At 37.9% G+C, this 27,116-nt stretch overlaps 1 protein-coding gene across 4 annotated transcripts in view; it reads left to right on the top strand.

The window, feature by feature from the left end:
- Positions 1-27,116, top strand: part of TOX (thymocyte selection associated high mobility group box) — a 349,777-nt gene that overhangs the window by 221,701 nt on the left and 100,960 nt on the right. For all 4 annotated transcript variants that reach the window (XM_082257764.1, XM_082257763.1, XM_082257762.1 and 1 more), the window contains one exon: positions 1,333-1,575. In XM_082257764.1, coding sequence (XP_082113890.1) covers positions 1,333-1,575 — 243 coding nt within the window. The remainder of the gene's footprint in view (positions 1-1,332; positions 1,576-27,116) is intronic.

Here is a 27,116-nt window from a genome sequence, read left to right as displayed (position 1 = left end):
CAGTCTGTCAGTGCTCAGACCATACGCCGCACACTGCTTCAAATTGGTCTGCATGGCTGTCATCCCAGAAGGAAGCCTCTTCTAAAGATGATGCACAAGAAAGCCTGCAAACAGTTTGCTGAAGACAAGCAGACTAAGGACATGGATTACTGGAACCATGTCCTGTGGTCTGATGAGACCAAGATAAACTTATTTGGTTCAGATGGTGTCAAGCGTGTGTGGCAACAACCAGGTGAGGAGTAAAATGACAAGTTTGTCTTGCCTACAGTTAAGCATTGTGGTGGGATTGTCATGGTCTGGGTTTGCATGAGTACTGTGTCATACTGAAGCAGAGCATGATCCCCTCCCTTCAGAGACTGGGCTGCAGGGCAGTATTCCAACATGATAACGACCGTAAACACACCTCCAAGATGACCACTGTCTTGCTAAAGAAGCTGAGGGTAAAGGTGATGGACTGGCCAATGTCTCCAAACCTAAACCCTATTGAACATCTGTAGGGCATCCTCAAACCGAAGGTGGAGGAGCGCAAGGTCTCTAACATCCACCAGCTCTGTGATTTCGTCATGAAGGAGTGGAAAAGGTCCTCAGTGGCAACGCAACCTGTGAAGCTCTGGTGAACTCCATGCCCAAGAGGGTTAAGGCAGTGCTGGAAATTAATGGTGGCCACAAAAAATATTGACACTTTGGGCCCAAATTGGACATTTTCACTTAGGGGTGTACTACTTTTGTTGCCAGCTGTTTAGACATTAATGGCTGTGTGTTGAGTTATTTTGAGGGGACAGCAAATGTATACTGTTATACAAGCTGTACACTCACTACTTTACATTGTAGCAAAGTGTCATTTCTTTAGTGTTGTCACATGAAAAGTTATAATAAAATATTTACAAAAAATGTGAGGGGTGTACTCACTTTTGTGAGATGCTGTATAATAAATGTTTCTGTGTTAATAAAATTTCCAGGATCCTCCTAATGAATCATTTTTAATTGCATATGCTGGCAACAAGGTAAAACATTTTTGGATCACATGTACATTCAAGAAATTACATTTGTTTTCCTCAGTTCAGATATTCAGCAACAATACAACTTAATGGTGCCCTAGGAATTTATTAAATGATTTTTGGTTCTTAAGAAAACTGCCTAATGGAAATTCTACAAATGCCAGACTTTGTTATGCCTTTGGGGGGATAATGTTCCAAGATCAACATTAAAACAGCAGCACAATCATCTATTAGGGTCTAAAATGTGCCTTTCTAGAATAAAAATAACTTAGCTTGTAAAACTTGTTGTATTTGCAGTTACAGTGACAGATATATTTTATGTTCTCTTTTACAGTCTTACCCTGGACATAGCCTAGAGAATGAAGATTTTAACATTCCACCTATTACACCACCATCACTGCCAGAGCATTCACTGGTGTCATTGTCAGAGGCTGAGTCAGGATACCATTCGCTATGTCATCCCATGAACCAGAATGGCCTGCTTCAATTTCATCCTCAAAATATGGATCTGCCAGCAATTACAGTATCAAACATGCTGGGTCAGGATGGGTCTTTAATTTCAAACTCCCTTTCAGTGGTAAGATAATCTGTTTCTGTTTTGATGGTTTATGTGTTAGGAACAAAATATGTCAGACATTGTAAAGGTTGTTCCCATTGCTGATTTATGATTCTCAAATATGTGCCGTTTTTCAGGACTGTCATATATGAATTTCAAGAATTAGAGTTTTGTGATTACCTTTAATACTCCAAATAAAAGCCAATGTCCTATTTAGTTTTCATAGTGAATATGTAAATAACAGAACCATTCTTTCTTTTGCCCTTTATGTACCTCCTCCACCCAGGTTGTGTTTTTTTTTTTTTAGAATGGTTTATGAAATACTTTAAACATAATCTAACTTCAGGTTGCCCCCACCACCACCCACATTCTCTACCTGTTACTTTTGATGCACCCTGAAATTTTCCTTCCTTGACATCATGTGTCCCCTTCTGCCGCTTCCTCCAGCAATAGGCAGTCCTGAATGCTGCAGGTCTTTGGGCACATTAGAAGAGGATAAATTGTTCTGGCTATCACTTTGCCCATAATGACTTGATAAAAATAATGTTTTTAGCAATAAACATACAGTCCACATTATAAATAATGCTACCAAAATGTGTGCTGATAATTGCCTCCAGCATTGTTCCTGTTTCTTCTTGCTGGAGGCTGCCATTTTGCTGAAGCCCAGAGCCCCTAAGCATCAGTAAATATTTTGGCTATCAGCAGATTGGCTTCTACAAATTCGGCACAGTGCCTAAAGAGAGCAACTTAGCATGTCCAGAGCAGGATGAGACTAACAGTATAGGCACCTATTTTTGACTTTTAAATAGCTATACCAGCCTTTTTCAACCAGGGTGCCTTGAGGTTTCTTTAGGGGGGCCTTGGCAAAATGCCCAAAAATTACATACAATCTGGTGTGTGGATAAAGCTGCCCTTTGTTACACAAAATCAGAGGTTTTTATTGTGCACCATTATAACCTTCTAGCCGCCGGCGTCCTAATGAGCAGTGGCATCACCAGTTAATAAGGAGGATGTCAGTCACCTGCATAGCAACCTTGTTTGACCCCCCCCCCCCCTGCCCTTCTTTATCAGCATTTGAGGGAACCTTAGCTAAGTGATTGGGAAAGCTGAAGGAGAAGAGAAACATTGGAATACTAGTTAGTACAAGTTTGCAAAAGTGTATTTGGTTTTGAAGAATAAATAAACTCTAACATTGGGTGTCCTACTTGTGTGGATGTTGCTGTGTTATGCAAAACTATTAGAATAGTTTTTACACTTTAAAATGGGGTGCCTCGAGACTGTCCATAATATTGAAAAGGTGCCTTGACTGAAAAAAAGTTGAGAAACATTGAGCTTTACCTGCCAAAGGTGCCAGCCTGAAGTGATCTGACAGGACTTAATTTTCTGAATAACATTCCACTTTAGCATAGAAGAGGACCATTACTCTGGATTGCAGAGCTTTGATTCTTCAAGGGACAGTGCTGGGGTTTAGGGTAAGTATTGAAGTATGAGCTCCTTTTTTTTCTCATTTTATGTAGACATGTAATAAGCAGGGGTCAGATTTTAAATCTGGCAGACCAGGGGAAAAATCATATTAGTGGGCCTTCCATAAACTTTGAGGGAAATTGATAGCTAATTACATAAAGTAATAGATATTTTGTATGCATATAAGAAAATTAAGATATGAGAACATTTTAAAACAGGATAGTTTCCCTTCAAGAGATTGATTATTTTGGCTTTATTTGGGGTTTTAGGTGAGCTGACCTTGTAAAATATTTGCCTTTAGGATTAGAGATAACAATAATGCTATTCAAAGGCCAAAGTTGGTGTTAAATTTTAGTCTTTATTGTTTTATTGAGAAGATGGTATCGTGTAGTATATTTGAAAGAGAAATATTCTCTCTTAAAAGTATTTGCTTTCTAGTTTGTACTGAAAAAAACAGAAGGCCATTGGTGATTCTATAGATTATTTTTAATTACTATAAAACCTAATGTTGGGCTTCCAGCTTAACCACTTGCCGACTGCCTAACGGCAGTCAGCCCCTCGCAGGCAAACTGATGTAGGGCTACGTCGCTTGCTTGTGAGGGTCTAGGGAGCGAGCGCGCGCCCCCGGAGGCACGCTCCCGCGTGGTCACGGACCCCCCCGCGCGTGTGACCGGCGGACCCGATGTCCGCCGGCCACTCTGCGATCGGCGGGGGAGAGGGAGAAAGTCAGGCGGCTTGTGTAAACAAGCTGCCTGTCATTCTCCCCTGTGTATGCAGGATGATCATACGGTTCTACTATGTAGAACCGTTGATCACTCTCCATACATCTGAAGCCACAGCCAATCACAGTAGAAAGCACGCCCCTAGGGACACACACAGCCCCTCCCTTTCAAATAAAGTTAACCCCTTCACTACCAGTGTATTTTTACAGTAACAGTGCATATGTATAGCACTGATTACTGTAGAAATGTCACTGGTAACCCCAAAAGTCTCAAAAATGTCAGTCAAGGGTCCGATCTGTCCGCCGCAATGTCGCAGTACCGCAAAAAAAATCGCAGATCGCCGCTATTACGCGTTAAAAAAAACAACAAAAGTGACAAAAATCTTTCCCTTTGTTAGTAAACGCGATAACTTTTGCGCAAACCAATCAAAATACGCTTTTTGCGATTTTTTTTTACCAAACATAGGTAGCATAAAACAAATTGGTCGAAAATGTTAAAAAATTTTGATTTTTACATTTTTTGGGGGGGGGAATTTCATATAAAAAAATGTGAAAAATATTGCTATTTTTGCTAAATTTACGCTCTTTTTTTGTTTATAGCGCGTGATCAAAATATTGCACAGGTGATCAAATACCACCAAAAGAAAGCTCTGTTTGTGGTAAAAAAAGGACGCCAAATTCGTTTAGATACAGCATCGCACGACCGCGCAATTGTCCGTTAAAGTCAAAGTCACGCAGTGCGGAATCGCAAAATACCCCCTGGTCAGGAAGGGGGTAAAATCTTCCGGGGCTTAAGTGGTTAAGCGATCTTAAGGCATGTGCTAGTTTGGTCTTAATTATAAAGTAGACCTACTATATAGCTAATTGAGATTGAGCATCTCAAAAAAACTACCCATACCTAACTCTAAAACCTTTAGCCTTATAATGGAAAATTTGCCAGGCTGACAGATGGTTACTATAAATGTATATTTTAAATAATAGGTAAACCCAAGAAAAACTCTGCAAAGGAGAGATTTATTAAAACTGGAGAGTGCAAAATCTGGTGCAGCTTTGCATAGAAACCAATCAGCTTCCAGGTTTTATTGGCAAAGTTTAATTGAACAAGCTGCAGTTAGATGATTAGCTATTATGCACAGCTGCATTAAGTTCTACGTGCTCCGGTTTTAGTAAGTGTCCACCACTGAAGCTTACTGGCTCTCATATATGGTGGCTGCATTGGAACATTTCAGCCAATACAAAAATATGTGTTAATCTTGCCAAAAATGCAGTGCCTTTGGCATTTCCTGTAAGCTAAACTACTAGCATAAAACAATGTTATGTTACTTCTGGTAACCCCCCCCCCCCATATACCATGTAATGGGGATGAAACAAGGCAGACATTTTTGAAGTCCAGCCTGAATGACAACCATGGTGTTCCCTACATAGTTACAATGGAGGAGTGAGCAAAGCCACCCAGGGAAAGAAAATATGTTAGTCGTGGGGCTACCAGGTAAAAAATAAAGGAAAAAAGCCAGGGGGGGGTAAAAACGATTGCAGTGACCTCATCTAAAAATAGGTAAACTGCAAAGTATTAGATTTTTTTTGAGTTTAGGTGTGTTTTAAGTACCATAAAGGTACTTGGTTGGCTGTTTAGATTTTGATTAAATTTATTTTAAATGATCACCTTGTAAAACTACCCATTTCGTTTAAAATAGAAATAAAAATGCAAAACATTTTTGTATACATATAAACATTTGTTTCACCCTATGTGCATCACCATCTTATAATCTTTTGATTGTATTTGTTTTATTTAAAATAAAGCTTTTTGGGGAAAAAAAACAAAACATTATAAATACATTTTTTTCCCTTTTTTATAAGTGATCACATTCCCTCTCTTCTCAGCTACATAAGAGCTGGGGGAGGAGAAGCAGCAAGACACTGAGCTTCCCAATGAATGGCTGTGCAGCGGGCGCGTGTCAGGACAAGTCTGAGTATTTGAGGAGAGCACACTGAGTTCCCGGCAAAGCTGTAGAGCTGACCATGGTGTGCTCTACAGCTAGGTGTGGTCAGTTTTTAATAGGAAAGCAGAGGTACTGACAGGAATACCAGGGATTTCACACAAAGGAAGCAATACAAAGAGAACAGAATACATTTTTCTTACAAGTGCATGATACAGCAGGCATATATCAGGAATATGAAACGTTGGGGTTACAAACCCTTTATTTAACCCACCGATTTAACTGTTTCACAAAACAGTTACATTTAAGGCATACTTTGAATGATAACTGTTATAGTTTCTCATGTGCTTATGTTAGCCTTCTATAAAGCCATAACATGGTTGGTGTTATAGCTGATTACATGTGCACCACCATGGCAAATGCAGATCAAACAGAGGCGAAGATGGCGGCTTCCTTGGCTGTAAAGAACAAGAGAGTTTTATTTCCACTTTGAACTTCCTCATCAGACCATACTGAGTTTTATGTGAACCTAACTAAAACATACAGTATATCCTATGTTCCTTATCTTGACAAATTTTTAGAATAACTGCGTTCCTACATTGTAACAAATCAAGCCAGAACAAGCTGATAATGTGTTTTACAATGGTGGTCTGCAGAATAATTTATTGTTTTAAGTACATAATAAAAGTAGCAAAATTTTCCCCTCTGCTTTCTTATGTTGTTAAGAAAAAGACATACCGTTACTACATGGTAAAAATAGAATAGAAAACAAATAAGAAAAGCAAATAGACAACAAACAAAGGGCTGAAATAGATGTTTTAATTGCTGCATTTCTGCACTGACAGAGCCAATTCTCTTTGTATTCAAACATCACTGCTTTGACAACCCACACATACATATGTTTTGTGCTGTGCCTATGGAAGGAAAGCATTTTTTTTCCTAGGGTCTACTGGGAATGCTGTAAATCAGCAAATGGAGATACATTAAAGCTGCATGAATTTCTAATACAGTATGTTGCTATTACAGAAAAAAAGAATCAGTCGCATATTGAATAATGCAGCTTTCAAAGCTCAGCAGAAAATTTGATTACAAACAATTTGATTACGGGTTTCTGAAGAAATATTTCCAAAATATTGTGGCATTTTTGCTCTCGTAATGCATAAAACATAACAGCAGACCCGTCTGCAAGTTCTTTTAGGACAGTAAAGAATAGATGATGTCAACTCTAATTACTTCAGTATCAAATAAGGCAAGCATTAGTCTGAAATGAAATGGATGTCACATTGTGTAAAAAGAAATGCTTTTAGACAATGTGACAGGGGATAAAGGCAATGAATAATTAGATATTCTTTGCACAATTTATCATAGCTTTATCAGTCGCGCCTTTTATTTAAAAAATTATTCCATTTTATTCAATAACTTAGTACAAAATATCTGATATGACATCCGAAACACAAATTGTAATTCTTCAGGTTTTCTATGTCTTGGGCAACTCCCTTAATTTGTCATTCCTAGTGTTTACAGTAGTTAGAGCCTAACATTTTTTGACTTATCAGTTTTGTTTAAAGCCTTTAAAATGTGTTTTTTATGTTGCCTAAAATATTATGTGGTATTCTCACAGCCTCTAATAGAAAATAACATTTGCTGGAATAAATAATACAATCTACTAGTAATGTGATCAAATTCCAGATCCTGAGAAGGAAAATTTTTTTATTCTCAAAAGGTAAAAGTCATGTTGTTGTAAAGGGATCATTTGGTTTTGACAGTTCAGTCAACAAGAAACTGTTATCTGTAAATTTAGGTTTGACGCTGTAGGTTTTCCTGGCAAAGATGTGAGCAAGTGAATAGTGCCTGTATTACTAGATTACTCCATCATTGGTAAATTGTTTTTCTCCTTACACTCTGGGATATGGACAGAAGATTTGTTAAAATATAAAGACTAATATTGTTCTAAAGATTGATCAGGTGAGTAGGTTTCCACTGTGCTCAACCAGTGCCTCGGCCAAAAAAATGCATAGTATGCCTGTTGATACACCAACCACCACCACAAAATAAGGTTGATCCTACATGTCACATTACAAACACTCATAAATGTACTTGGTTTCTTGGTCAAGGGCACCATCTTCAGAATATGTACAGAAAGTGAGGCCCTTGAGCACAAACACATTGACCAGTCAAATATAAGAGACATTTGTACTGTAGGGGTTGATTTAATATAGGCAAAAAGACTGTTCACTTTGCAAATGAAGTTGAACTATGCAAACAAATTTTCCCTAGAGCTTAATGTAAAAGGTCAAGCGTTGAAAGCATTTTTTTTTCTTGCACATGATTAGGTATTTTTTTGAAAAAAGTGAAATTTCACCACATTCACTAAGCACTGGGGAAAATAGCCTTTCAAAGTGCAACTTAACTTGCAAAGTGAACAGCCTAAATCATCTTTAGTAAAGCAACTCCTTAAGCTTGGTAGACACCATCAGTTTTTTTTTTTTTTTTCATTCAACCCTGCAGGGCGAATGAAAAAAAATGAAGAACTAGGTAGGAGATCCTGTACTAACAATCTGATGTTGGTACAGTGATCTCCCCACTGAGCTATTGTGTTTTGACAAGGGGACGGCCCTTTTCCAGAACACTCCGGTCAGCTCTCTCAGCCATTGGCTCCTTCATGCCCCTTCAACAGACTGGCTGCTGTATACACAAGTGCTGAATGTCAATCAGTTTCTTTTGAGCCGGCCGATACCGTCCAATATATATTCGGCCTGTATGTAGGGCCCAGCGCAAGTCTTATCAGAGAGTGATCAACCAACAAAGGTGAAGAATAAGATGATTATATAAGTCCAAGTAAACAAAGTGTTAAAGTTCTACAGGCCTGTTCCTTATACTTATAATAGTACAATCTAGAAAAAAATAAATAAAACATATTGAAGATATAATATACTTATAGAGCAATATTATTTGTAGTTCACAGAGTGCACAGGATCTTTCCCTTTCAAAATAAACTGACTTTGTAAGCCCTTTGAAGTTATGGAAGGCTTCTTTGAATGCATCTTCTAACAGAAGGCCATGTGCCACTTCCAAAGGGTATCTAGCTTATTTTTTAACTTGGTGAAAAGGCAGTGATGTTTGATAACCTGTACCAATTAAATAGGTTTTATTATTTTGCCTGTTTCAGCTACTGGTTAATTTTAATTGGTTGTGGCTGCTAACATTCATTTTTTTTGCACTTATACATTTTTTATTAAGGGTTTGAGATAAGTCTGTACAACAAAAGTATACATTATAATCATGTAATTTAACAATGTAGGAAAAAGTAGGGTTCTTACATCATTTTTAATACAAATATATAACAATCACGATCTCTTATCCCAATTTATCTGCAGTACCCTATTTCTATTCCTATACAGCTAACTTGTCTTCATGATAAAGCTACACATAGTACAGTCTCTTCCCACCCCAATTTTCCTTCTTTTATACCTACATAAACAACCCTCAAAACCAAAAAAAAAAAACCAGAGGGGAAGAAAAGAGGAGAAAGGGAAAAAAAGAAAAAGGGGGGGGGGATATTGATACCTTCCATTTCCTGGCGGGCAAATGTTACCTCTACCCAAAGAAAAATACTCAACGCTTACATCATACTTCCATTCAATTTATCAATCTAGTAGTGCTATACCTTCTCTTGATAAGATAAATAGATTCCATGCTCCCCACGTCTCTATATATTTTTCCCTCTTATGTTGAGCTGTCATTACTAAATCCTCCATTTTGTTTATTTCCTCTATTTTCCGAACCCAACCTGCTATTGTTGGAGATGTTTTTTTTTTCCAGTTAAGGGGTATACAAAGTCTGGCCGCATTTGCAAGATGACATTCGATTCTCTATATTTCCTCATTGATGAGTTATTTAGTTGTAGAAGAAAAAAAGCCGGATCTTCCGGAATCTCAACTTCTGTAAACTTTTGCATGATCACTCTAACCTTTTTCCAAAAGTCCGTCAATTTGGGGCAAGACCAAAAAATATGGATTAACGTGCCCTCTTCTACCGAGCAGCGCCAGCATCGATCCAAGTTATTAATCAAGATTTTGTATAATTTATATGGAGTGTAATACCACCTTGTCAATATTTTAAAATTTGTTTCTTGATATTTAGTACATATAGAGGATTTATGGACAAGGTTGATCATACTCTGACGCTGCTCCGGTAAGAAGGCACGAGACAACTCCCTCTCCCATTTGTCAAAATAAGATAATTGATATTGCCTTGTATTTATCAGATCATATATTTTGGATATAACGTGATAAATATTTCCTGTATCTGAGCAGTATCTTTCAAAGGTTGTCAATTGACGGTTATAATTCTGACGGTTAGGGATTGAGTGAAGAAAATGTGATAATTGAAGTGCGTTCCAGAAGGGAAGTCTAAAAACATCCATCTCATTCATTAATGTCTCCAGGGAAGGCCATTTATTTTCCCTTAAGAAATGTACGGCTTGGAAATGACCTGTCATAGTGAGAGATCTAAAAGATTGTGCCTCCATGCCTATGGGAAATTTTGGGTTCCCCAAAATTGGGAGTAATGGCGAATCATATGTAGATAAAGAATTCTGGAAGCATAGTTGTGAGCAAATTTATAACGTCGTACCAATTAACTGATGTGATTTCAACTCTGTTGGTAATTCATCGTAGCACCATAGTGCTCTATTAAGTGGAATAAGTGTATATGCCTGCTCAATTTGTACCCAGAGCTTAGAGTCTCCATGACGACACCAATCAATTTGTCTTTGAAGGTGTAAAGCTTAAAAATATTTACGCATATCTGGTAAATACGCTCCTCCCGATCTTTTAGACAGCGTTAGTAACTGTCTTGAGAGACAGGGTTTCTTATTTGCCCAAACAAATTTGATAAATATTGAATTTATTTGTTTGAAATAATAAGCTGGGACCTTAATGGGTAGTGTTTGAAAAAGGCATAAAAATCTAGGTAGTATAGTCATCTTTAGCAAATTACACCTACCAAACCATGTATGTAAACCTGTGTTCCATTTCTCCAACTGAAGGTTGGTTTTGGTTAAAAGAGGGATAAAATTAAGTTCAAAAACTTGAGAAGGATTAACCGGTATAATAGTACCTAAATATCCTTTTTTTTTTTACCTAAATATCTTAATGCCCTATTTGTCCATTTGAATTTAAAGTTCTGTTTTAAATTCTGTAAAGTTCTACTAGGTAAGTTTATTCCCATGGCTTCTGATTTGTTAAAGTTTATCTTCAAGTTGGAGATGGTACCATACTGTTCAAATTCTCTGATAAGGTTTGGTAGTGAAATCAATGGGTTAGCGATTGAAAAAAGAAGATCATCTGCAAAGGCAGACATTTCATATTGTTTCTTCCCCACTGGGATGCCCTCAACATCTTCATTTTGTCTTATTTTACATAAAAATTGTTCCAGGGAAAGAGCAAAGAGTATAAAGTATCAGAAAGTGAATAAAGTTGGAAAGGTATCTTGTTTGTACTTTGGTGCATATACAGTTGCTAAAGTCACTCTCACCCCTCCTAATGAACCCTTTACAAAGGCATATCGTCCCTCAGGATCCAGTTGCGTTTCCTGTAGAGTCTATGGGATTCTAATGGAAATACGTATGGAGACACCCTTCGACTTGGACTCTGTATTAGTCAAATGGTATCCCCATGGATAGTTTTTATTCCTCAGTATGGGTAGTTTACTTTCCTTAAAGTGTGTCTCTTGAATTAATGCTACGTCTATCAGAGAGCGTTTTAAATCATTTAATAACATACGTCTTTTTTCGGGAGTATTAAGGCCTCTTGAATTTAATGTCATTACTTTTATATTTGCCATATTGTCATGCCAGGAAATGGAAAGAGAAAGGAAGGGGAAGGGAAGAAAAGAGGGAAATTAAAAAAAAAAAAAAAACACAGAACCAATCCCACCCACCCAAAACTGCTAAATGAACTACTTGTTATTTGTACGCACACCCTCAAACCTAAAGGCTTGTGCGTAGTCCTATGTAGGTTCGTGGTTGGGCAGGGCCTCAAAGTGAGGTCCCGACTCTTTCCCCACCCCCAAACCCCCCCGGACTCTTTATACTCTAATATTTTATAATCAGCAGAAAGCCATTCTTCTATTTTTATCTCTCTTCCCTCTCAGGGAGCAGCCCTCTATATCCTTTGAGCATCCTTAACACATTTTTAATACTAGTAACATAAAAAAAAAAAGAAAGTGAAAGAAGGGAATCTCCTGGTTTCCTATCTGGATAGTACAACTAATTTTATAGTGCTCAAAAAAAAAAAGTGATAAAAAGTGAAAAAAAAAGGGGGGGAATTCCTCCATCACCTATTTAGCGTGTGTAAATAGTTTTATAGTGTCAAAAATATATATATATATATATATATATATATAAACCCAATGTTTATAAATCTTGTACATTGTACATTGTTTAGTGCCAGTTCACATTCTTGCGGCTGCGGCGATCGCATGTAATATCGGAGCGCACTGCTCCTTCATTACATGCGATCGGCTGTGCGGTGCGAATTTAGCCACACACTTTGTATGGCTAAATTCGCACTGCACCCGCACCAAAGTCGCACAGGACCCTTTTTTTCAGCCGCATCAGGATCGGATCGCACAGTGGTTCACACTTATGCGATCTGATCCTGTGTGAACTGTAAAGATCGCACTGCGATATGCGATTAAACTGGGGGTGTCGTTAACATTTCATTGACACCCCCAGCGTATCGCATATGGCAGTGTGAACTGCCAGGGGTGCGTTTGCGATGCGGGAACAAGCTGCGAATTCGCAGCCTTCCCGCATCGCATAAGTGTGACCCGGCACTTATACTCCAAAAAAAAAACCCAAACCCTAAGGCTGCATTCACATGTCAGCTTATAATCGCGGGCAGAACCGCCGCGGTTCCGCCCGCGATTCGGAGATTTATTGCAAATCGCGGGACGCCTAGCGTTGCCCGTTGATTTGCAATAGCCCCCCAAACGCCGAGCGATGTTGCCGCGATTTACGCCCGCCGAATCGCGGCAACATCGCGCAAACAAAATCGCGGGACGCAATACGCTCCAAAAAAGTACAAGAGCTTCTTTGGAGCGTATTGCGTCCCGCGATTTTGTTTGCGCGATGTTGCCGCGATTCGGCGGGCGTAAATCGCGGCAACATCGCTCGGCGTTTGGGGGGCTATTGCAAATCAACGGGCAACGCTAGGCGTCCCGCGATTTGCAATAAATCTCCGAATCGCGGGCGGAACCGCGGCGGTTCTGCCCGCGATTATAAGCTGACATGTGAATGCAGCCTAAGTGTCAATTCTAAAATTATATATCTTAAGCAGTGAAAAAAAAAAAAACATCAAAAACGTGACTATAGTGGAAAAAAGAAAAAAAAAGGGGGGGGGGGCTCCAAAAATATGAGTACAAAGAGGGAGGAAACCCCTTTTTTTCTTTATGTAGCTTGTGTAATGAAAAAAAAATTAAATATTAAAAACAAATAATAAGAAAGGAGGGGGATCAAAAGTAATATTTTAACACCATCCTCATAATATGTAAATAAATCTAAACACATGCCTACCATATATACATGTTTATAAATCTTGCACATTGTTTATACTCAAAAAAAAAAAAAAACCTGACCCTAAGCACCCCAAGTGTCAATTCTAAATTTATATATCTTAAACAGTGAAATAAAAAAAAATCATGAAAAACGTGACTGTAGTGGAGAAAAAAAAAAATAAATAAATAAAAAGCTCCAAAAATATGAGTACACAGAGGGAGGAAACCCCTTTTTTTATGTAGCATATTATATTACGTAGCATAATTGAAATTTATGAGGGGTAATATGTTATTTGACTTCTCTTCCTACAATATGTAGGTAACCAAATCTATAGATAAACCTCCTCTTCTCCATCTTTCTCAAAAAAAAAAAAAACAACAAGAAAAAACCTACCACAGCAAAAAAAAAAAAAAAAAAAAACACCAGGTGTCCACCTCACAAAGTGAAGGAAGGGAACCTCTTGTTTCTCTATATATCTTATGTATACAATTCCCAAGTATACAAAAAAAAATTCCTTTTTCCCTTCCTTTAGTGCCATAGTGCCAAAAAAGAATCAGAGAAGGGAACCTCTTATTTCCCTCCATATCCTGTGTTTGCCATTCTAAAGTATGTGAGAAAAAAAAAAAATAATAATAATTTAATTAAAATGTATATTATCCTCTTTATCATAATACATAGATAATGCATAGATAAACCTCAATGGATGTCTTCCCGTGTTTGCTTATTTGTGAATAGTATTAATACACAAACATTAAGCCTTAAACATTAAGTGCCGGTTCACACCCGTGCGATGCGGGAACGCCGCGAATATGCATCTTGCTCCCGCATCGCATCCGCACCTCTGGCAGCTCACACTGCCATATGCGATACGCAGGGGGCGTCAATTAAAAGTTAAACGACACCCCCAGTTGCGATCGCACAACGCAGTGCGATTCGCAAGTTCGCACAGAATCGGATCGCACCAGTCTGAACCACCATGCGATCTGACTCTACTACGGCTCAAAAAAAAAAAAAAAGAGGCCTCGTGTGCGTGTTTGTTGCGGATGCGGCGCGAGTTCAGCCACACAAAGTGTATGGCCGAACCCGCACCGCACATGAGATCGCATGCAATTAGGAGCAGTGCGCTCCGAACCACATGCGACCTTCCCAAACCGCACAAGTGCGAACCGACACCAAACCTCCAATTGTTTGTGTTACTCCCTAAAAAAAAAGGAAATCTTTTGTGAGAAAACGTCCATCGTTTCGGAATCCTCATCCTTTTCGTCCATTTCCCTTCTCTCTCTCCCCTTGGAAAATAAAAAGACAAAAAAAAGAAAAAGGGGTGGTAGCCCAACTCAGAAGACTACACCTAATCTTAGGGCGTCTCCCCCAAAGTTCCTCAGTGCCAATCATTAACCCCTTAAAGAAAAAAAAGACACCCAAGGGAAAAAAAATATATATATATATATATATGTATGCTCCGTCTTTTAGCTGGTGGTGTCTCTTCCCATACACCAGATTTACAGTTTAGCTTTGGCTTCTCGTATTTCTAGAGGGTCTTGTCTTTTCTTGATCAGTTTGTCTCAGATATTGGGGTAGAATTGCTAACCAATTGGGAATATGGTTTTCTTCTGTACCCAGAAAAACAAATAAGCCTGGGAGATCTGTTACAGAACGTAAGTTATAAAACAAAGCATTCTTGCAGAATGTGACCGTAAGGGGAAAACCCCATCGATAGGTATAGCCCAGCTTTTTGGCACATTCTAAAACAGGGCGTAGTAAGGCCCTCCGCGTCAACGTGGCTCTGGAAATATCCGGGAATATTTTGATATTAGCCCCCTTATGCTCAATTGTCCCTATAGACAATGCTTTCCTTAATATCTCCTCCTTTTGTGAAAAATAATGAACACGACATATAACATCTCGGGGTCTTTCAGGGTTTGGCGTTTTGTGGCCTGGGGCTCTATGGACTCTATCCAGTGTCACAGGAGAGGTATAATTTGGGCCCAAAATTTTGGTAAAGATCTCTCCTGTCACCTCCTGGAGAGAGTCCCTTTCCTCCATCTCCGGTAACCCCTTCAGTCTAATGTTATTCCGGCGACTCCAGTTTTCAATATCCTCCACGTGTAGTTGCATAGAGGACAGCATTTCTGTGGACTCTTCTTTATATTTTTCTAGACTTTTCACTCTGCTGGATAACTCTGAGACTATTTTCTCTCCTGTAGTCACCTTATCTGCTAAGGCTCCTAAATCCTTACATACAGCTTGCATGTCCCTTTTATGGGATTCCTCTAGTCTCAGTATCAGATTTTCTATTTCATTTTTAGTTGGTAATGCCTGTATTAGCACTCTGATATCTGTGTCCATACCCGTACTCCCCACTACACATCCCTCTGAAGGTTTAGTATGAACCTCCACTCTCACCTTAGGTTCAAACAAAGCCACCGTCGGTTCAGTGTCTGTTCGATCTGCCCCTCCTGCATCCGTATGAGTCGGCATCTCAGGCTCCGCTTGGATAACTTGCGTGCAGGTAAAATATTGCTTTATCTCCTCCGCGGGCTTCGCTATATGGGAGCGGGATCGAGTACGGGTATGTCTGGTTGCACCATAGGTTTTTGCTTCTTTCTAGCTGGCATGCCTCATTGCATCGCTGAATCCGTCCGGGTCAGGGAGGGAGCAGCTGGGAGCTCATGCAGAGCACATCCTCACTCCACCATGTTCCAACCACGCCCCAGCCCCCACGTTAAGAGGATTTTACTAACATTCAGATTTTTAGTTCAAAAGCACCAGAAGAACAAATGGTTGAATTTGGAAATCAGTGTTTGAAAACCATTTATAAGTGTAAAAAAAGTGAAATGTTTGAGCAAACTTAGTGTATACTTTATTTCACAAAGTTAGGCAAAAAATAGCAGATGGATAGTAACTGTAAGGGCACCTTACATTTGACTATCCAAGATATCAAATTAGTTAACATTTGTTATGGCCAGTCCATGGGCATAATACCCGTAAACATCCTGGTCTAATTTGACAAATATTATACTTTGTGTAGTGATCTAACACATAAATATATTACATGCCTTTGTAATGGTAAAAACAATTTGATTAATAACTCAATATCCCAAATCATATCATAAAAAGCACCATTAGAGACTCACTGACTTTTTACTTTTTTCATTTTTGAAGTTTGCATTGTAAAATTACAGTTATAACCTATGCACTAATGGCACATCATGTGGTCTGTTAATAGGTTTTGAAATATGGTATAATTACTTCTGAGTGAACAGGACATATTTTATTTATGGGTTTTAAAAAGCATGAGAGTTACAAGTAAATATATTGCAAGAGGCTGTTCAATGTTCTAAAGACATATATAACAGACTATTTTTAATGTAAAAACTAGGCAAAAAAATATAATTTCAAAAATGAAAGTTTTTCTTATGACATGCCATCTTATGACACCTTGGAGTGGAACTTCATCTCTAAAGGGAAGTTCTGCTTTTCTGTCTCCTCCCCCTCCTCTTCAACTTTTGGACACTTTTTTGGGGGGGAGTGGGTACCTGGTTTTAATAGGTACCCATTTCCACTTCTGCCCGAATCAACTAGGCATCACCGCAACTTCTTGGGCCAGGAGGCTGTGGAACCAAATCACAGCGCACAGCATGGCTCTCACATGTGCAGTTGGGAGCTGGCTATGAAGCCACAGGAGTCACAGTCGGCTTCCCACAGTTAGCATGATAGTGCCAGGGACCCGAATTCCGGCGAAGAACGAGCCCAAATGCAGACAGTACTGCATCCTTGGACAGGTAACTTTTATTACAGAATTTGTAGCTGCTGACTTTTCATTTTTTGGGGGGGGACTGAAGAACCTCTTTAAGAGCATTGGTAAAACAGTTACTCCAAGGAATATTTAGTTTACTGTTAATCCAAATTCTTCACTTTGTCAAACATAAAATGGTGACAAAAGAAAGAAAAGAAACAGGATATTGCAACATTAAAAAAAAAACATGTTATGCACATTTTCATGGTAGTAATAAGACATACCTTTTTCCAAAACACCAAGGTAGCAAATGGTAATAAGGAATTGGGAAGGAAGGTGGGGGTGTGGCCAAATCTAATAAGCATACCTTGCTTTTTAGTGCCACTTTATCATCGCTATAATTTATAGAGTAGGTCCACCTAAACCTGTATTTCTCCCAAGAAGAAGCTATGACATTAACACTTCTTGAGAATATGCATCCTCCTTGACCAATGCAACACACTTAAAACATATGAAAATAGTAACTTAGTAAGCAGAATTTAAAATAGAGTAAAAGCACTTTAAATCTTCTCTAGATCTAATTCTAATGTAATTTTTTGCAGACGCCTATCTATTGATCTTGACACAACCACTTCTGATATTGTTGAACATCATCACTTGATTTGGCAAATAATTAAACGGTTTAGACTTTACCAACACATTTGTATTGTACCAAACACAAAAACCCACCACGCCTATAGGAGAAATGAGTAATCCCAAGCGCTTAGGAAATGTTGAATAACTATATGCAGCTACTTAAATAAATCAAAACTAAAACAAGGGATCCTCCTAACTGCAGTAGAAAAATCCAGTAGCGCAGATCAATAGTACAATGAAGGTGGCACCCTCCTACCACATTATGGTGGATAATTCACATAAACAAAATACTAAAATAATGCAATAATGCAATAGTGGTGGTAACCCCCTGCTGCATTAAAACCAGAGAATCACATAGACGTAATCATAATGAAGCATATGAAGCATAAATATAACATAGAGTAAAATTGAATTAGAATCTAACGGTTAAAAGGCCATATGATGAACATGGCATAATCCAAGGAGTAAAATGTTGACAGAGGTGCAGAAAATTAATGGGTCACCCAATACTCCACCATCACCGTGTCTGAAGGGGTAGCTGAAAGGCATACTCACCAAATGTTGTTGCTTAATTACTCTCGTAACCAAGCAGAATCACAAGAGTTAAATGACCACACAGTCACACTCCCATGGGCAAGGTACCGATCATAACATAGTTGTGGAATGCTCCGCTCCCCGGTAGGGATATCGGTGTAATCCTGGTGAGATCCCGGGGATCCAGTGGGGGAAAGTTAGTTGTAGAAGTTGAGTCTCCCTCTCGGTCCGGGCAGTGTGATGGAGGAGGAGGAGATCACTAAAACAAGGGATCCTCCTAACTGCAGTGACCTCCTCCTCCTCCATCACACTGCCCGGACCGAGAGGGAGACTCAACTTCTACAACTAACTTTCCCTGCACTGGATCCCCGGGATCTCACCAGGATTACACCAATATCCCTACCGGGGAGTGGAGCGGAGCATCCGGACTGCGGATTCCACAACTATCTTATGATCGGTACCTTGCCCATGGGAGTGTGACTGTGTGGTCATTTAACTCTTGCGATTCTGCTTGGTTATGAGAGTAATTAAGCAACAACATTTGGTGAGTGTGCCTTTCAGCTACCCCTTCAGACACGATGATGGGTGACCCATTAATTTTCTGCACGTCTGTCAACATTTTACTCCTTGGATTATGCCATGTTCATCATATGGACTTTTAACCGTTAGATTCTAATTCAATTTTACTCTATGTTATATTTATGCTTCATATGCTTCATTATGATTACGTCTATGTGATTCTCTGGTTTTAATGCAGCAGGGGGTTTCCAACACTATTGCATTATTGCATTATTTTAGTATTTTGTTTATGTGAATTATGACCATAATGTGGTAGGAGGGTGCCACCTGCATTGTACTATTGGTCTGTGCTACTGGATTTTTCTACTGCAGTTAGGAGGATCCCTTGTTTTAGTTTACATTTGTACTGTAATATTGATATAATGTGATATTAATTATTATTAATGTAATATTGATATAATGCCACATGTGACTTTGGCCAAAACATAAATGCATGCTTATGCAGTTTGGATCTTCCAACTACCATCTCTTATCTATGGGCAACTTTACCAACTTGCCATCTTTGAACATTTTCAAGCTCTGCTATTGTTTTTGTTTAGGGGCCCAAAACTATATATGCACTTCATATGTAGTATGACAAGGGAAATAAACGGTTGTCCAACTGTACTTTTTTTTTTTTTTTTATTCTACTTGATTTTAATCTGGCCCATTAAATTGTCAGACTCTGTAGTAGATATTATCTGATTTTCAGATTATTGTTTAAAAGTACATTCAGATATTTTTCTAATTCAAAATACACTAAATTCATCCCACTTTGCATTTAGTTAAATTCATGTTGTTAGACAAATATTGCCCAGTTTTGTTACACCCCTTTGTTGTGAAATATCACCTTCACTGGTGATCTTGCATAATATAATGTCTTCTGCACATTTAGGCACCTTTATGTCTAAGCAACAATGACGTTTACAAAAATATTAAAGGGACCATGTCACCAGATGCAAAGGTTCCTCCCTTCATCCCATATGTTCCATGTTGACATATGGGCTGGCAGAAGGAATAAAAGCATGCAGTGGAAAGAGCAGGTATTAACACACCCAGAAGTGTAAAATACTTGCAGTGTTCAGGGATTAGCAAAGCAGTAGAATGTATAAAACAGGCTGCCAGAAAGATAAGTATAACAACATCTTATTTTACAGGGTGGCGTCATTTTAGTTTTGACCCTGTAATCACTCTTTTATTAAATTAAAGAGAATTGGAGATAACCAATCCATGATGCTGAGCACTAGCACTTATGACTAAGTTGTAATATTTGCCTTTAACATTGATGTCTTTCTTCTTTGCCTTTCAACTAGTTGCTTACCTTATTTTTTACTTATTTTTCATTTTTAAAAATGCCATACATGCTCTTTTTTTTGTAAACATCAGATGTGAGATTCATATTTTTTTTAAAAAACATAAGCATGTTTTTGTCTTACCCTAATTTGGTGTTGGATTTCGATGAAACTGGTCAAATTAGATTGACATCAGTTATTCAGGAAACCATTTGGCAGGAAGGAAAAATGTATCTTTAAGAATACTTATGATAATTTGCCTCCTTTAGAATCCCTTGAAATATCTTCCATTATTTTACTGGATTGTCTATTTCTTTTACATTAATAAGGACACAACAAAAGGTCATAACAAGCCAGTGGGTAAGCCAACTAAACAGCTTTAACTAAACCTAAACATAAGCATTGGGTTAAATTCTCCTATAAAGACTTTCATACTTTTCATAGAGGTACTGCATTGTCTTCTTATAACAGAAGGCTCTTTACATTTTCTCACTTCCAGCACAAGACCAAAAAACAAGGAGCTCAGTCTTTGCTTATGGATAAGTTGGCAGAATCATGGAAATAATTCCTTGTTTGCAGTTTAGCTAATTGTGCTTCCAGAACCGCTGGTACAATATATAGCACAGATATAGTCATAAGTGTACAGAGCCAGCATTACCAACTTGCCTACAGAAATTTCAGGCTTCTTAGCCCTCATCAGTGCAAGATGAGATGTGGCTTTATTGGCTCTATAGTGTAGGGTTTGTCCAGGGGAACAGCACAACTATTTTCAGATAAAAAAAATGTACATTTATTTATTTTTTTAAGGAGCCTGCTGAACATTGCACCCGTGATCAGCAGATCTTGGGTGCAATCTCAGTCTCCTGAAAACTCTCAGCATAGCTGTCTGCTCATGCCCAGTATGGGCAGGAAGTTACCTGAGAGCAGGAAGATCAATGGACTATGAGAGCGCTCAATAGCACCCTGGCAGCTTATTGAGAACTACAACCTGTCAGGCTGATGGTACTTGTAGGCATTCATTCACAGGACACTGTGACAGTGAGTGTGGGGAGTGTGGGGAGACGATCCCCCGTCCACTGTCACAGAGAGGGGGGATGGGGGGGAGAGATGCTGGAACATGTTTATACAGCATTTCTGAGCTTTCAGAAAGCAGGGGTGGGGGAGCTGAAATTACATTCTGCAGAGATCCATTGGAGGGAAGGGAAGGGAAGGGATGCCCCTCCCTCCTTCAGACAGCACACAGGAACAAAGTTGAGGCTGCCAATCACAGGCTGTGTGCCTTCTCCTCTGTCACCTTTTTCTCTTAGTGTCAGAAAAATTTGTCAGAAGTGACTCATGCAGATAGCAGAGGAACAAGGCAGCAGACAGAAGTGGCACTTGGCACTCTGAATTGAGATAAGTGCACACTTTTTAAGGGTGTGCTTTGATCATATTTCATGCCTGAGAATTACAACTACTTTAAATGTTTATTCAGATGTTCACAATGAACATGGCGTAGCTTTATTTACTGAGCTGAACTAAATGAACATAAGCTTTAAAGAATAAACATTTTCTACCCCTCTGGTAAACCCATTGGGAACAGTGCATACAGACGCCAGCAACAGAACATAATAAACTGGCGCTAAAATAATATACCTGTTATGATTGTATATAGGAAATATTATAAACTGTTGCCCTTTGCAAAAAGTATTTTATTAAACATCTAACCTAATAAACAGCAGTAACGGCTGTTGAATAATACATATAACATTATACGTTGTAAAAAAAAAGCAATAAAACTGAAATTGCTTCTACTATTAATGCATATTAAAAATACTAGTTTCAAATACATTCCAAAATATTCAATTCTTTCAAAATATAAACAAGTTAAAAAAAGGCAAAGGATTATTACAACAGGAAAATTAGAGAAGAAAAACACAATTAAACATTTTTGTAATGGGACTTAATTTTTATTTTAAATATCCAGCAAATAGTAATTTGCATTTAATGCTACAGCTAGACCATTTTCATCTGCACAAATGGTTATTGGTTGTGACCTACTGCTAGGTGGGTCACGTTTAGCATTTTTTTTGCTACTTTGATGAATTATATTGTCTATCTGCTTTATTTTTCACACTGTAAGGCCTAAAATATAGTGCTTTGCTTTGTGTTTTTAATGAGATAGCAATTAATTCAATAACAGTATTTTAGGTTGAGTGTATATAAACATGTTGTGCTTTATCAATATAAATTATTCCAGGCTGTTAGCCTGTTTGTAATAATAGGATATAATATCAACATGCAATATTATTTACTCTATATTGCTTTTCAAAATACTGAACCTTAATCTATTATCGTTATAAGAAATATAAGATATGGCATATAGAAAAACAGCATGGGTAGTAACACTCAGAGGACAAATTGGTATTATTAAAACATTAAACTATTTATTATTTCCACTTAAAGCTGGTAAATTAGGGTTAAGGCTAATTCGCTTATTACCCCCAATAGATTGTTTTATGTTTTTATATTTCCCATTGTGCATTTTATATATTGCTGTGTGATTGATTACTGTCCTATGTAATTACATTTTATTTATGCTTTAAAATTGTGTTGTTGTTTCTAGAAATTTCCATCATTTTATACTAGAGCTACTTCTTTTTTCCCTTTAGATTTATTTACTACCTTTAGGAGTAGAAAAGGCCAATTTCAATCATGTTTGAAATAACTCATTTTAGACAAGTACGTGCTGCTCTGCTTACAAAACATATATGAGTGGAATATGCAATTACCACAACTCAGTTTCCTGCCACAGAAACATTTCAGCATTATAGCATTACAGAAATAGAATGACATGCATAATGAAAGATTTCAAGATTCACCCAAGGCATTTATTCTCTTCACCTTAATGTTCTCACCAGTAGCAGAGTATCCATTAAAAGGTACTATGAATTATGGTTGCTTAGCAACTGCAAGGAGCTTGTAACAGCACCAAAGAATGGAATGGCTGGTTGATAAAATGAATTTTCTTTGAGTATTAGTCTGTTGAAACTGCCTTTTCTTGTGGAACATAAAGTGCATTTATTTTTCTCATGCATTTTTTATTAGAAAATTATTTGAGTTCCAGGGGCTTGAATCATTTTACTACACAAGATATTTGATGTTAATGTGTTGTACTAAAAGAAAAAAAAAGAAAATACATTTTCTTCAAAGCAAAGGCATCAACATTTTTATGTAAGTCTCTTTGAAGCATAATCTTAAAAAAAATGCATAGACTATCATAATGGTGCCAAGAATAATTCAGTGAAATGGTCAGTATCAAGTAAGGTTTAAAAATATAAATTGTAAACGTTTTTAATACCGTATGAAAAACATCAATGCACATGAATTAAGCCAACATTGTGTACATAAGGGTTTATTTGCACATAAATTTAAATCATGCATTTGAAAATGTTGTGTACTTACAGGTAAAGTACTTAAAGCTTCCACCCAAAACCAATCTTTTTAGTTATTGCAATATGCAGGAAGTTTTTACTCTCCTTGTTAGGTATTTATCTTATTTAGCATTACAGAGAATACACCTAAAGAAAAATGATTCTGTTTGTTTGAGAGAGAATCTTAAATAACACAAACATATAAAAGCCAGTGGATTTTATTTACTAAAGGCAAATAGACTGTGCACTTTGTAAGTGCAATTGTACTTATTTCCCCCAAAGCTTAGTGAATGTGGTGTTGCTCCACCCCATCCATGGAATGTGGGTAACAAATACCTTAATAACCACATATTGTTGTATTTTTAGATATGGTGATACCCTTGATAAAGGCACTTAGCCAAAACGTGTTGGGATTCGGATGCTTTCTGCTACATCCAAAGTCTTTTCAAGCATGGATGGCAGAAAATGACATCAGAAGTCACCATTTCACCCATGTCACAATTTCTTACCTTTTCATCACCTCACCTATGGGCCCTTTGCCCAATTTATGCATTACTTTGTATACTACTTATTCTATGATATTTTGAATAAATTCAATTTATTACAAAATTGCATAAAATGTTTTGCCTATAAAGTCCCATTTTCTGTTTGGCTTGAGGAACCAAAAACTTGCAAATAGTGAATGTGGTGAAACTGCTTTTTTTCATAATCCAATCATGTGCAAGCAAAAGTGCTGTTTTTTTTTATTATTTCCTTTGCACCTGATTGAATATTCTTTACAAAGTAAAGCTTTATCTCATTCACTAAACTCTGCACTTGCAAAGTACAAATATGTCTATTTGCCTTTTGTAAATCAACCCCAGGAGGTGATTTGGCATCCAGCCCTAATGGAAAGTTTTGAAGGACTTGGCATAGCCACTAGGTCAGCATAGAATACAATTAGGATTAACACAATGAGCAAGAAGGTGTAAATAACTTATACAGTATATGGTAGAGTATTTGAACCTTTGATAGTTATTGTACAAGGCAAGATGGAAGAATATTTTTAGGCAAGTATCTTTATAGAGAACGCATTTACAAGGCTTTAATATAATCTTTTGTGATCCTGGGCTTCCATTACCATTGCTTATTAAGGGTTCTTCTCCAAACCTATATTTTTAGAACATTGTGACTGACAGTTCCATAGGTTAAGGTTTTTCTTCTCTGTTAAGTGGACCTAAACTCAAGTGAGATTTGCTACATTATAGGGAACCTGTTGAAATGGTAATTGTGCATAAGGAATACCCCGAAAATGTACCTTTTGCTTCAATTTTCTCCTGAAAAAAAAAATCTGCAAATCCTGGTATGTAAGGGTGCCTAGGTAGTTCTGTGTCTACAGTCTTATACAGTTTCAGTGTGCTGCCATATGGAGTTTAGGCGTAATCTACCTTAACGTGTTGTGAGAATGAGGAGTTATGCATAAATCTCCTATAATAATTGTAAATAGATGGATGTAAATATTTATTTTTCAAGATATTGAGTTTTGGATTTTACATTTAGTTGAGAGAGGATTGTCAATTATATGAAGCTGTGTGACTTCCTTTAGCAGTCAGTTAAAGGAACCGGTTTAACAAGGCCATTTAAAATGCAGGCCTGAGCTACCAGGGAGCAACTGCTATTTACATATAAATACCTACGGATAGTATCAACCTGTGTTTACATCTTGGAAGTGAGACTTTGTGGAGCCAGGGCACCACAGGTAGGAGTGATTCCCCCCCAACAGAAAAGGAGTGGTTAGAAAGAGGCGTAACTATGGGAGGGGGAAATGGTCCTATCCTGAAGGAGATACGCCCACAGGAAGTGACAAAGCAAGATAGCTGAACCAATGAGTATTGCCCTATACAAGGCTATGGGAGATGGGGCTATATTAGGTTCGGGGAGATAGGATGACTTCCTGTTTGGCATGGGAGAGCGTGAGCCATCACTAGAGGTAATTATGGAGTAAGGATTAAGGGTACATTGTATATTTTACTTGTGTCGGTCATAGTGTGTGTATATGAGTCTATACTCTAGGCATTGTATTTGTTCAATTAAACTAGGAAAATTATACATTTTGTAGTATGTACAATAGTTATATTGTTGTAAATTATGTAGAATTGGCAAACCTTATACAAATAAATAATTGTTGTGTTAAAGTTTTCACACAGTCATAGAACTCTCATTATTAACCCAAATATTGTCTGAGATTAACTCTCATATATATTTTTGGTAACAAGTGTGAGATCTAAGACACTGCTGCCTTTGACTGTTAGTCTCAAGGAATTGAAGTGACATTTGGTGATGTCACTACTGTGGTGCTCAATGTTCTCCATGCTAAAGCTCTAGCAGATGGAAGCAAAATGCTACCAAAACTCCCACCTCCACATAGAGATACAGGGCAGAACAAGGTATAGTATTTACATAAGGGGGAAAGATCAGACCCTTCTTAATCCACTAACTTTGTCAGTTATAATGACCATTGGAACCAGTTCTTACATAAGGCACCTTTCAAATATGCTGAAAATGCTTAGATTGGGCAAAATCGCTACTGTTGCAAACATTCCCTGGTTGATCAATTTCAGGATTTTTTATTCCCTCCCAGGTGCTTATTATATTTTTAGACAAAGACAGCCCAGGAAAAATCTTTACATTGCATTAACATGCCTGACCTATATGAGCATTATTATAGGTCATGGATCAGTGGACAGATGGATCATTTTGTAGTTATATCTTTATGTCTGTGTGTACCTTTGTGCAGTTCCTCATGTAGCTCGAGCAATGCTTTTGTACTGCATTGTATTTAGAACTGCTATGGACCAGTTTTGGGCAAACTTACAAGGTGCTTTTGTTGTAAGTTCAGCTTCCTAAAATGACCACCTTTCATATTTCTGCTGTTAAAATGCTATTAAAAACTTGCAGATCATGTGTGACTCCCAGTTTTCCAAAGCATAAATGTGCAGCTTTTGGATTATCGAATAGCCCTGTAATCTCTGCTTTTTGAATGGTATAAATGGGCAGGATGCCTGTCTGTACCAGGCACACATATATAGTTACATAATTACATAGTTAGTCAGGTTGAAAAAAGTCCATCTAGTTCAACCAATAAAACGAAAACCATAAAATCCCACACACAATAATCCTATATCCACAGTTGATCCAGAGGAAGACAAAAAACCCCAGCGAAGCACGATCCAATTTGCTACAGCAGGGGACAAAATTCCTTCCTGATCCCCAAGAGGCAATCCGATATTCCCTGGAATAACGTTACCTATAAATATTAGTACCCAGTAATATTATGCACATTTTGAAAAGAATCTAGGCCTTTTTAAAGCAATATACTGAGCTGGACAGAACCATCTATGAAGGGAGTCTATTGCACATTTTCACAGCTCTTACTGTGAAGAAAGCTTTCTGTATTTAGAGATGAAATATCTTTTCCTCTAGACCTAAAGAGTGTCCCCTTGTCCTCTGCGATGACCCTAAAGTGAATAACTCAACACCAATTTCAATATATAGACCCCTTATGTATTTGTACATGTTGATCATATCCCCCCTAGCATAGTATAAATTCAGTTCCTCTAATCTTTCCTCATAGCTGAGCTTCTGCATGCCTCTTATCAGTTTGATTGCCCTTCTCTGCACTTTCTCCAGTTCCCCCAAAATCCTTTTTGAGAATTGGTGGCCAAAACTGA

This window comes from Pelophylax lessonae (assembly GCF_965119305.1).
Source record: "Pelophylax lessonae genome assembly, chromosome: 5".
Lineage (NCBI taxonomy): Eukaryota > Metazoa > Chordata > Amphibia > Anura > Ranidae > Pelophylax > Pelophylax lessonae.
This window is presented reverse-complemented; position numbering and strand designations above follow the sequence as displayed.